The following is a 12,322-nucleotide window of genomic DNA, read 5'->3' as shown; positions in this document are numbered from 1 at the left end:
GCTGGCTGGAGCAGAACTCCACCAGGAACTGCTTGGGGACTCTAGGCCCTGGCTGTGACACTGCAAAGCAGCAAAGCAACAGCTCTGTACCACGTGGGGCAGGACTCAGTCAAATGCTGGCTGAGGGCCCTAGCCCCTGCCAGCAAGCAACACAGTGACAGCTCAGTGCCATGCCATGTGGCTGGTGGGGTCAGGACTCACTAGAAGCTGCCACAGGGGCTCAAGTTCTAGGCTGGGACACAGCAATAACAACATATCTGAGCCATGCTATGTGCCTGGCAGGGGCAGTAAGGCACCATTATGATGAGTGAATACAGTGTGGGGAGGTGGAGTGGAGCGGAGCGGTTCATGGGCTGGGGAGAGAGCCAGATCTGAGAAAGGAACAGGCTAATGTGAAAGGCCTGCTTGCCACCCGAGTCCAGGGTGATGCCTGGGCTATTGCCAAGGGCCAGTCTTGGTCCTGAAGCAGCTGAGGAGACATGAGTTGATATCTGGGGCTCCTGGGGCCACTGAGGGCTGTGAAGAGGCCTGTAATCTGGGCTACCACTTGAGGTCAGATTAGTGTCTGAGGGCCAGGAAGCCACGAGGACCATGAAGATCCAATTGGTGTGCACTGCTGCCTGAGGCCATGATAACATCTAGCCCAGGCTGCTGCTAAGGACCATGTCTGGGTTGGTGGTCCTACCACAGCCAGGTTCTGTATTGATACCTTGTCGCCAATGGCCACACTGATGCCTGAGGTCTAGGCTGCAACCTGTGGTCATGTGGTTATTGGGGGCCATGTTGCCACCAGGGTCGTGGTGATCTGAGTGGCCTGCACAGTCACCCAGAGCCATGGTATTGTCCTTGCCAGGGCTGCTGCCAAGGACCATGTATAAGTCTGTGGCTCTACAGCAGCCAGGATCTGAGTTGATGTCTGTGGCTCCTGTTACTGCCAAGGGCCACGTAGATGCCTGGGGTCTGGTCAGCCATCGTGGTATCCGAGGGCCGTGCTGCTACCAGGGCCATACTGATCTAGGTGGCCTATGCTGCCACCAGGGCCATGGTGACACCTGGGCCAGGGCTGCTGCTGAGGTTCATATCTGGGTCCATGGTCCCTGCTGCAGCTGGGGTCTGTTGATGTCCATGGGTGAGCCAGATGAGGTCCTGAGAGCAAGAGAGCTGGCCTTGCTGTAGGCTGCATTGGGTAGGCTGGCCAAGGCAGTGCTGGCGAGCTCACCTGGGTGGTGACAATGGAAGAAAGCTGGTGGGCTGACCAGTCCAGCTAACACCCAGGCCCAGAACCATGGCTATGAGTTGGCTCACTCGAACATCCACCAAATCTGTGGACTATTGGAGCAGTATGTGAAGGGGGAGAACTTACAGACCCAAAACTGCAGGATCCCCATGACACAGGACAACAACAGGATATCCAAGAGGGGCCCTAGTGAGATCCTATTATTGCCAGAGGCCTCGAATCAGACAAATGGCTCATGACAATGAACAAGAGCAAGTGAAGATGAAAGGACTTAGGGTGAACTGTAATGCAACGGGCCACACTACAGATTCCACGACAAGGGTCTTCTTTTTTGTGTTGTTGTTGTTTGCTGTTTTGGTTTTTGTTGTTCTTTTGTTGGTTTTTGCTTTGTTTACTTTGGTTTTTGGTTTTTCTTTTAAACTTTGTTGGGGGGGAGGTTGCAAGAGCAGAGGGTGAATGGGGGGGGCAGGGACAGGAGACGGGTGGGATCAGGATGAATGATGTGAAATCCACAAGGAATAAAAGTAAAAAAAAAGTTTACTAAGACCTCCACTCCTCCCCCCCAGCCCCCCCCCAAAAAAAAAGTTGAAGGCTGGGCTTCCAGCTCCAACTGCCATGCATATCTGCTGTCAACTTCTTAGCCATGACAGATTCTTGACCCCTCTGGAACCACAAGCTAAATAAAGTTTCTTCTGTAAGGTGCCTTGGTCATGATATTTTGTCAAAGTAATAGAAAATTAACAAATGTAGCCACCGTGGCCTTGGAGCCTACTAAACTCTACCACAGAATGACAGGAGAGAAGGGTGGGGTGAGGCTGGAGGGGTCCCTGCCTCAGCTCTCCATACAGTTTCGAACTGGGAGCTGCTGAGGGTGGAGAGAGGGGCTGCTGGAGCTTCCAGGATGGTAAGCCCACAGAAATGTCACACAAAAGATGGGAAGACGCTTCTGGAGGAAGTTAGGTGTTTATTCTGCTTTATTATATTTGCTTATTGTTGACCTTTAGTATCCTTACTATGAGGGGTTTTGATCTAGCTCTGACCAACACTTTTCCCATATCAACGCTTACAAAATAGTTCAAATGTCCTAATGGTTTTTGTTTAAAAAACTACATTCTGTCCATTTTCTTTTTTTTGTTTTGTTTTGTTTTTTGTTTTTCAAGACGGTTTCTTTGTGTAGGCTTGGATGTCTTAGAACTCACCCTGTAAATCAGGCTGGCCTGGGACTCACAGAGATCCTCCTGCCTCTGCCTCCCGAATGCTGGGATTAAAGGTGTGTGTCATGTTCTTTTTAAAATACTGGAGTTGTATTTGAATGCAAATACTAGAGTATACATTTATGTATACAGATTGGCAAATTTATCTCAGTGTCTCCATAGAACTTTTTGTTTTTCGAAACAGGGTTTCTCTGTGTAAATTTGGAGCCTGTCCTGGAACTCGCTCTGTAGACCAAGCTGGCCTCGAACTCACAGAGATCCACCTCGCCTGCCTCTGTCTCTCTCAATTGCTGCTGGGACCAAAGGCATGCACCACTACTGACTGGCTAGACTCATTCTTGAGAGTAGGCTAAAACACTGGGGCCATTTAATTGCTTGTCTTAGGACAATACTAATGCACACTTTTGACTTTAACTTTTAAGCAGGGTTGTAGGGGAGGTCTTTCAAATGCTTACTCCAATTCTCTTGGGGCATATATTTAATGAAACTAGGGATATGTTTTAGGATGTTGAAAACATGCTTGAATACTTAGCCATTCACAAGTGTGTAAGTATTCATACCGCCTCCAGCTAGGATACGCTTGCTTTCTGCAGCATGGCATTTGTGCTTCAACCTGTCCTGGAGATGAGAGATGGATTCAATCAGTCTTTGTGGGTTCAATTTTACCTCCTCTCCAAACTCTTGTAATCCCAGCATTTGGAGAGAGAGGCAGGAGGCTCCCAAGTTTGAGGCCAGTATGGGCTGCACAGTAAGACCTTGTCTAAGCAATAAAATTCACACTACTTTTGTCTATTGAGTCTTGAGTGACATGCAGGAAACCCTAGAAGCAAATAGTCTTTTCCTATGTTTCACAGATGTTACGAGAAGGCTAGTTTTAACTGGAAAGCTTGAAATACATGTTCCGACACACATTGAAATGCAACTAATAAATCCTTAGGAAACCAGTAGCTCTTCCTTGACCACCAGCTCTTGGCTATCAACTCATGCTAACACCAGGGGCCACAAGGCAACTTCCATGCAAGAAACTTAAGGATGGCATTTCCAAAAGTTTTGTTCCTTGTTACGATTGCTTTGTTTTCTCCCAGTGGATACTGAGGGAGACACCAATGGCTGAAAAACTCCAAGAGGACAGGGCAGAATGACAGCTGCCAGTAGAACTGTCTGGTGTTGACTGTCAGGTTACTGAGAACAGTTAGAGGAGGAACAGAAGGAAGGAACAGAGTACTGAGTATGTGAGAGGCATGCTGGCTTTGGGGAAGGTGGGACTCAAAAGTGCTGTTTTTATGCACTAGGTTGTAATTTCTGCATGAAGACATGGTTCGATTGGAAGAAAGAAGCTGGGATAATTGAAGGTCTGGAGCCTCAGCAGGTCAAATACTGGTCTGTTGTTTAATTTGGTCACTAGAGATTAACCCAAAGCCTCAAATGTGTCTGATTTTCATGTTGGGGACAAACCCAAGGCCTTGTGCATAGGGAAGTCACTACCACTGAGCTACTTCCTCAGCCCTAGCTGGGTTTTTGAAGGCCACCAGGTCTGTGTCATAGTACTGCCTGTGTGACTTCCAGCGCTGTCTCCAGAGACACACAGACAGCACCAGGGTGCAAACTAGTAACAGTCCACTGGAGGTACACAGTCCCCAGAAGATGACCACAGAGCTGGGCTTGGTTGTGAAGGTGGCACATGACCTCTTCCAGCCTGAGGTCTGCTGCTGGCTCAGGCCAGCCCTGTTGGCTGCCTGTACACACACATGGTAGGTGGTGCTTGGTGACAGCTTGTACAGGGGGTGCTGTCGGGCTGTAGCATAGATGTCCACTACTGACTGGTTCCCAGATTTTCCTTCTGCCAGGTAGCTGATCTGGTACGAGTGCACCACTGAGTTGGGGGCACACCAGTGGATGAGCATTGATGTGTCGGTCATTTCTGAAACCCCCTGCAGCTTGGGAGGGTCTGGGATGGTATCTTCCCCACTGAGACCAGGGCAGCGACATCTGAAGCGCCTCTGTAACTCTGCACATGGAGTCTGCAGATGCTTGCAGGGGTGGTAATCACAAGAGACATCCTGGTGAGGTGCTACCCCCTGACCGTGAGTCTCATCCTCCTCGCTCTCATCATCTAACAGCACGACTGGAATCTCATCCTGTGGAGGCTGTATGTGGAGAGCTTTGGTGGTGGCTTGTGTCCTCCGGTTGGCAGCACCAGGCAGAGTCTTAGAGGGATGGTAAATTGTCACTGAGTCAGTAGTGGACCGAGGAGTTTCCTCTGAAGTACCGCTCTGCATCCATGACCCGTGTGTAAGAGAAGCCGTGGTGTGGGAGGGGACCTTGGTGATATTTTGTTGGCCTCCTCCAGACTGAGCAGATGGGGTTGTGCTCTGCCCAATGGAAGGCCCCTGTGTCCGTGGTGCAGAAACTGAATGATCAAAGTGGGGCGGGTTTGAAGCCAGGAGGGTGGTTCTTTGGTCTGGCCTGCACACATCAGATAGCTGGACGAGAGAGAGAGGACCAGAGAGGGGGTCCTCGGATCCTGAAGTGAGTTCACACATGGTATCTGCTGCCCTGGAAGGAAAAACCAATTATTAGGAGACACTTGGTCTCAGGGTTTTAAATCCTCAATGTGGGGGTCTCCTCTGCCAACACATCTCTACCAGGTATGACCTAGTAACATCACTTTTTGACCAAGGAAACCTTTGGGGGAAGATCCTGTCACCCCTTCTTCTGGGCAGAGAAGGAAACAGGAGAGAGGTGCTAACTGCCCAAGATGCCATGGCTAGCCAATGGCAGAGCATAAACCTGGGAAGCTCTATGCAGTAGGAACTATTTTCCCCACAGATGTAACACAGTCGTATTTAAAGTAGGAAGTGGAGCGAAGCCAGACTTTTTGCTTTAGCATGTGCTCTCAACATGGTTTTTAATGCCTCACTTAGACCCTGACTGTCAAAGGGTCTGGAGCTCTTCAAGCCAAGAGATGCCGTTAGAATGTGTTTCTTGTTCCATGAGAAAGCTCTGTAAGCATGCTGGGCTTAGACTGAGTGACCAAGAGCAGGAAACTAGGCTATTTTGGGGGTTAAGAGCACAGATGTAGATGAAGATGGATACTGCCTCTTTCATCTAATAGCAACATGAATTCAACAAGTACCTAACTTGTTTGCGCTCCATTCCCTTGTCCGTAAAATGGAGAAATGGTACATCTGGTCTTCCTTTTTCTACAAGGCATGGAGACTACATTTCCCAGCCTCCCTTGCAGTTAGGTATGGCCTGTCCACTAACTGTTGGCCAATGAATACGAGTGGAAATTGTGAGCACCACCATTTAAAAGCTCCCAACTCAGTTTTTCTATGTTCTTTGTCCTTTCTGGCTGACTAGAATAGAAGTAGAGCTTTCATCCCCCCTGTTTGACTACATGGGGGTGAATGCCACAAAGTCATATGGACAAGACATAAGCTGGGACAGTTCTGGCTCTGGGAGGATTATCTCATCTCACAGCCGTCTGGTTGGTAAATGTGTTACCTGTGTAAGACAGTTTTGTTTGTATCCATGAGAAGCCAAGCCAGCTCACAGCTGCAAGTGAGAGGGTTGCCAAAGAGGCTGACAGACAAGACTTGGGAAGAATTCACAATCCAAGGACCAAAGGAACTCAAGTTGCAGCTGAAATGACACACATACACACGTAAATCAGTTAAGTCGTGATCTTAGCTTCAGTTTGAACAATTAGGTTTACAATGTTCCCACAAGAGCTGGAGAGATGACCCAGAGGTTAGGAGCATTGGTTACTGCTCTTCTAAAGGACCTGGGTTCAGTTCTCAGCACCCACATGGTGGTTCACAAACAGCTGTAACTCCAGTTCTAGAGGGTCTCACATTTTCTGGCTTCCATAGGCACTGTATATACAGGCAAAGCAAACATACATATAAAATAAAAATAATATTTTTTTAAAAAATATTTTATTTATTATGCATGTGACTTCTCTACCTGCATGTATGATTTTGCACCAGAAGAGGGCATCAGTTCCCACTATAGGTGATTGTGAGAATTGAACTCAAGACCTCTGGAACCATTGAGCTCTTAACCATTGAGCCATCTCCAGCCCCCAACAACTAAACCTTAAAGAAAAGGAAAAAAAAAGTTCTTAAGAGGCACAGTGGTATTGTGGAAAAACAATTCCACTAGCAATAGAACCCTGAGTTGTACCCAAAATGAGTTTAGACCTCCCATTTTGCCAACCAAGCTCAGTCATTGTTAACTCATATTGAATAGAGAAGCTACTCCCATGCCAAGAGCTTTTTTTTTTTTACCAGAAGTCTGTGATAATGAACATGTTTAGTAAATACAAAGTCTCTAGCCCAAAAGTAAATAATAGAGACTATTATTAGAGACCAGTGCTGGAGATTGAACCCAGGGCCTCACACATACTAGGTAAGCATTTTACCACCCTTAATCCAAAACTCTTAGTGAGAACACCAGGTAAGCCAAGAGACCCAGAGAGTGGAGTGAGTCTAGAACAAATATTCTGTTGAACTCCAGGGATGAAAGGGGAGAGCCGGGGGTGGGTTTGCCATTTCTGGGTATGGTGGGCTATTTGTAAAAGTGTCCACATGTCCTCTCATCTCTGCAGGCACATGCCTTTGCAATGTGGCCACCCCTCTCCCCATCCAAAGCTAGTCTGTAGTTCTCTACCCCCTTGACTTGGTGACTTACTTAGGCCAGAAGGATATTAGCAAATTTGATGTAGCCAGAAATGAGAAAGCAGTTCAGTGCTAGAGTTGGACCGTAACTGATGGCACAATGCCAATACTTACACAATACTGCCCTTAGTGCACCAGTTAGCCCTTGTTAAGTGGAGGATGGCACCAAAACATAGAAGCTTGCAAATGCCTTCTTTTCATTCACATGATTCTTGGGGTGGCTTGGTAGTTCCTGGTCTGGGCAGGCTCACCTGGGCCAGATGAGGTAGAGCTGCAATCGCCTACAGAGAGCCCCAGTTGGGTGAGGACCCCTTAGCACATGGGGGGGGGGGGGTCAGCCTGGAACATCACCTGGTAGTCAGGGCTCCAAGAGTAAGAGAAAACAAACCCCAACTCTCAGTGCTGTCTCCTTTCTGTCTACACTGGTGAATACAGCACCGGCTTAAAGTCACCAGGCTTCTGCGTCGAGCTTTTGATGGGTGGAGATGAGCAATCACAGACAGGAATGGGACAGGAATAGGGGAGAATTACTCTAGGCATATTTACAGTTTCTCACACCTAAGAATGGTAGATCCACTCTTGGCTCTCTCCTGTTTCTTCCTTGGAGTCTGACAGAATGTTTGACCTGGGCTCTTCACACTTTCTGAGCTCCTCTGACTCCGGTTTTACTTCCCTGTCCTTCACAGTAACAGTTCATCATGGGCAGCATGAGCTGCACAGGGCTACGGCTCGCTCACTCACTCAGAGGCCTCCCCTACCCAGTCTGATGGCGCACTACCACTACCTGCTTTATAACACAGCGCAGGGCGTGTGCCGCTGCTGTGGTTCATGGTGGCTTGTGCTAGTTGACAGTCATCTGCTTCCTATATTAAACTGTGGTCTTGTTGAAAGGTGGTGCCGTATCATCATTCCTGTCACGACCACCATCAGCAGCCTCACCACCCCATTATTCTCGTACAGTCATTGTCGCTACCATCATTGCCATCACCATCATCACCTCCACCAGTTAGTGTTATCATCTCTGTGTGTGTGTGTGAGAGTTGGGGAGGATATGCATACTGACATGCACGTGGGGATATGTATCCATGCATGTGTCTGGGGATGTCAGAAGTTGACATCAGGATGTTCTCCTCAGTTGCCTTCCACCTTTTTTTTTTTTTTTTTTTTTTTTGAGGCAGGGTCTTTGCACTGAACCAGAAGTTTGCCGTTGGCTGAGGCTGGCTGGCCAGCACACTGCAGGGACTTACTCTGCATCCTGGGATGCTGGTGTTACAGATGTGCACTGCCATGCCTGGAGCACTAGAGATTGCACCTTTCTCTCTGAGCCACCTCTCTAGCCCCACCTTCATCCATTCGATAGACTCTTAAGTCTAGAAATGGACGTAAGGACTCCCATTTGCTTTTCTCATGTGAAAAGGAGTACCATTGTTATACTTATCATTTTCCAGTGCTTCATTCTTTTTACTTTGAATTTTTTGCATTTTTTTATCAAGCTCAAAAGAGTCAGAGCCACACATGTTTTCCCTCCACACCGTGCATTCTTAGTATCTGGTTACTGAATGAAGGACAAACATTTATTCTTAAGGGAAAATGGTTCCATATTTGGCACCTGCATTGGGCAAAAGAGAACAAAGAAGCACTCCTAGGCTCCCCTGGAATTGCTAGCCATACCACTATCATTATCCAGAATGCAGTAAGCCCTGTAGTGCCTCTAAGGCACCACCTTCCTGGACTCTGAGAGACAGGTATTTGTCCTCTGGGAAAAATCACTAGGCCCAAGTGGGTCAGACAACACAGAACCCTGCCACAGAACTAAGGTTCAATGCTGCTACTTTTAATCTTTTACAAATGGCCAATGACACAGAACAGACTGCTAAATAACTGGATATTACAAACAGGGCTATTTTAGGCTTAGGGTCAACAGGAACCATAAAGGCTGAGAGCACTGAGTAAGGGGCTGGCCGAGGTGTCCAGATCCCAAAGAGAATTGCTCTACACCCTGCTCAAGACAAAGGAAGGCAAGGGGTTTACTGACTCATTACCCATCTGTAAACTTGATCAAAGAGGGGAGAAGAGACTGGACATGCTTTGGAAGCTCCTCTTATCCCCCATCCCTACCAAAACATGAAAAACAAAAAAGGACGCTTCTATGTCAAATGACAAGTCCCAGATGTAGGTCCCACTGACAAGAGGTGGCCTGGGATTGTCTTCAGTGCTCTGCTACTCTGAGAATTCAAACCAATGGTTGCTATTAGAATAAGAGGACCAAGTCCTAATCCCAGTGCATGGTAAACCTTCCTACCCTGTCTCCTTCCCTCCCAGCCCCACTCATACCTTTGATGGACTAAAATGGCATCATTTGGGGGAAGGGGGATTCCAGTGGAGAGAAGACCTGACATCCTTGTCTCCTCGTTGCTAGTTATTAAGCTGGGGAAACTGTCTGGGTTAAGATGCCACAGGCAAGATGGAGGAGAACAGAAGGCCAGAGAGGATTTGGGAGATCAGTGGCAGAAACAGTAAGGACTACCATGCCATATAAAATTCAATATAGTATAATGGGCAAAATCGGTTCTATGCCTGAGCTGGGCTTAGAATCACTTACTTCTGCAACAGAAGGACTTGTAGACAAGGTGTGTCTTGAAAGATCTCTGTGTGGATGGAAGTAAGTGCTGGGGATTCTTGACAGTCCAGCTGCTGCAGGTTAGGAGTCATCTTGAAAATGTCTCTTTCCAGTGTCTTCAGCCTGGGCATCTTTCTCAGGTAGAGGGACTTGAGCTGTGGCAGGTTTCTGATCCACCCAGACTCAACTGAAATCAAAGGGAATTATCCATTACAACAAGGCACAAAACCCCAGGGGACAGCAATAAAGAAATGAGTGACAGGAGGGGGACACAGGTGGCAAGGCCCTTCCTCAGCTATGCCTAATCCTTTTTTACAAGTTGGCTAAAAACATTGAGAAGCTTGAATGACTAGCCTGCTGCTGTCTCAGCCTCAGGTTAAACTCCACACACAAAATTTCCAGACTTAGCTCTGATGCTTCTTAAGAGTTGAGAGCTTTCAAGGAACTTAAGAAAGGAGGAGAGGGACACATGGAGGAGGCCCCAGGAACTCAGTTTTGTCATCTCCCAATATGTGGAAAACATTCCCCTTTCTGGACGTCTTGTTCTCTCTAGCCCCTTGCCATCCTTCTTCACACCATTATGCTGAAGAAATGACTATAGGCACATAATGGTTTTTTTTTTTTTTGCATGCTTGTGAATCAAAGGCGCCTCCTTCCCATATCCTGTTATAAGAATCCAGCATCTGTAGAAACAATTTGTGGTGGTGATGGGGGAATCAATGAATTCCTCTGGCGCACTTGGGGCAAAGCTCATATATATGTTCACGAGCTCCAATGCTAGCTTCACCTTGCCACCCCACAGCTTTCATCCAGCCACACAGTGGCTGAGGTGTTGAGCTCTGCCGGTAGAATGCTTGTGCTTGGATTTGGGGACATTAAGGCTCTAGACCTGTGAGACTTTGGTCAATTCATGCTACCATTCTGTGCCTTCGTTTCCTTATATGCAATCCGGAGGTTTGTCAGCAGTTCTGTGACTGTGTGGTACTTTGGGCACTTGGGGCCACACGGCTGGTTTCTGGGGCCACCTCTGGAAGAACGCAGGCCTGACCTCCCCCCCCCCTCCCCCAGGCGCTTGTGCAGCCCTCACGTCGCACTCACCTCGCTCGAGGTGAGTGCTGCTAAGGTCCAAGACTTCCAGAGCCTCCAGGGGCCCGCCGTTCTCCTGAACGAACGCCTCCTGGGCGATGTGGCTCAGCTCGCTGCAGGAGAGGTTGAGAAGCTGCAGCGCGGGGAAGCATGCGAAGGTCCGTGGCTGCAGCGCCCCCAATGGGTTCCCCGCCAGCGCCAGAGAGCGCAGGTGGCGCACCGGGGACCCGGTGCAGGGGGGTAGCCTGACCAGCAGGTTGTGGCTGAGGTCGAGCTCCTGCAGCATGGCTGGCGTGCCGTTGCTCCAGTGCAGCAAGGAGATGCGGTTATGGTTCAGGGTGAGCATGTGCAGCTCGGACAGGCGACCGAACTCAGGCCCGCCAAAGGCGCGCAGCAGGTTGTGGCTGCCATCGAGGATGCGCAGCGTGTGTGGCAGACAGCTGGGCAAGCGCTCCAGGCTGCGGTTCGCCAGGGTCAGGGTCGTGGCTCCCGCAGCGGGGAGCCCCTGGCAGGACGAGTCGGTGGCGTGGCTGTCGTGGTTGTCCCAGGGTCCCTGACGAGTGAGTCGGAAGAGGGGGATCGTCTCCTGGGAAAGTCCAGCCAGGCTCTGGCTCTGCTCCATCAGCAGTAGTAGTAGCAGCAGCAGCAGGAGAAGCGTCCACCGCATCTCTAGTCTCTAGGGAAAAAAACCGTGACTTCAGAGGAAGCTCCCGAACGGCAAAAGTGTGTCCCTGGATGGTCCTGTAGAGTGTGTGTGTGTGTGTGTGTGTGTGTGTGAGAGAGAGAGAGAGAGAGAGAGAGAGAGAGAGAGAGAGAGAGAGAGAGAGAGAGAGAGAGAGAGAGAGAGAGAGAGAGAGAGAGAGAGAGACACAGAGACACACAAACACACACACACACACACACAGAGAGACACACACAGAGAGAGACAGAGTGAAGCCCACCCCACCCCCATCCGCACCCCCACCACGTACTTGTCAGCGAGCAGGTGGAGACCATCTTTGCCCTTATCTTTGTTGCAGGACTCATGCACATTTGCTTGTCCTTTCCAGCCTCCCCGAGGCTTCCCACATCTTTCCATGTCTGACCTGACTCTTCCAGAGTCCACCATGCTTCCTTGTCCCTCTTCTATAGTTTTTGAGAGTAATCTGGTTGTTTTCCTATCCTCTGTAAACCCCCCAGGTTAAGCAGCTTCGTCCTAATTGTGAGCCCCCCCCTTAAGCTTCAGCTGAGATTAAATGGGAGTTGGGAGTCAAGAAAGATTTAGTCATACCTAGATTGGGCCAATTTTTCTCATTAAAAGTGCCCAGCCACTTCTTAGTTTGTATAAAATAAGTTCCAGGGTCCCTCTTTTGGGAGGGAGTTTAGGCTTGCCTTCAGAAGAAGATAGGAGCCCTAGACAGCTTGGGACCCTTGAATCAAGAGTTTCCTGGTCCCATATGGGTTCTAACAAAAGCCAGCACAGGACGCTGGCTCTTTGTAGGAA

General features: G+C 48.9%; 1 protein-coding gene across 1 annotated transcript; it reads right to left on the bottom strand.

The window, feature by feature from the left end:
* Nucleotides 1-2,193: 2,193 nt before the first annotated feature.
* Lrrn4 (leucine rich repeat neuronal 4) lies at nt 2,194-11,511 on the bottom strand. The gene is made up of 4 exons (XM_035447122.1): nt 10,852-11,511; nt 9,736-9,940; nt 5,959-6,096; nt 2,194-5,007 (listed from the first exon to the last, which is right to left on the bottom strand). Exons 1-4 carry the CDS (start codon nt 11,504-11,506, stop codon nt 3,933-3,935), a joined length of 2,073 nt encoding a protein of 690 aa, XP_035303013.1. The 5' UTR covers nt 11,507-11,511; the 3' UTR covers nt 2,194-3,932.
* Between the last annotated feature and the right edge of the window lie 811 nt (nt 11,512-12,322).

This window comes from Cricetulus griseus, chromosome 6 (assembly GCF_003668045.3).
Source record: "Cricetulus griseus strain 17A/GY chromosome 6, alternate assembly CriGri-PICRH-1.0, whole genome shotgun sequence".
NCBI classification, from domain to species: domain Eukaryota; kingdom Metazoa; phylum Chordata; class Mammalia; order Rodentia; family Cricetidae; genus Cricetulus; species Cricetulus griseus.
This window is presented reverse-complemented; position numbering and strand designations above follow the sequence as displayed.

Bases quoted from the DNA above. Each gene is read 5' to 3' on its own strand.
- Lrrn4 (XM_035447122.1), bottom strand. From the start codon at position 11,506: ATGCGGTGGACGCTTCTCCTGCTGCTGCTGCTACTACTACTGCTGATG. The intron at 9,941-10,851 runs GTGAGTGCGACG...CTTTGATTTCAG, and splicing joins CAGCACTCACCTCGAGCGAG to TTGAGTCTGGGTGGATCAGA. The intron at 5,008-5,958 runs GTAACACATTTA...TTTTCCTTCCAG, and splicing joins AACAAAACTGTCTTACACAG to GGCAGCAGATACCATGTGTG.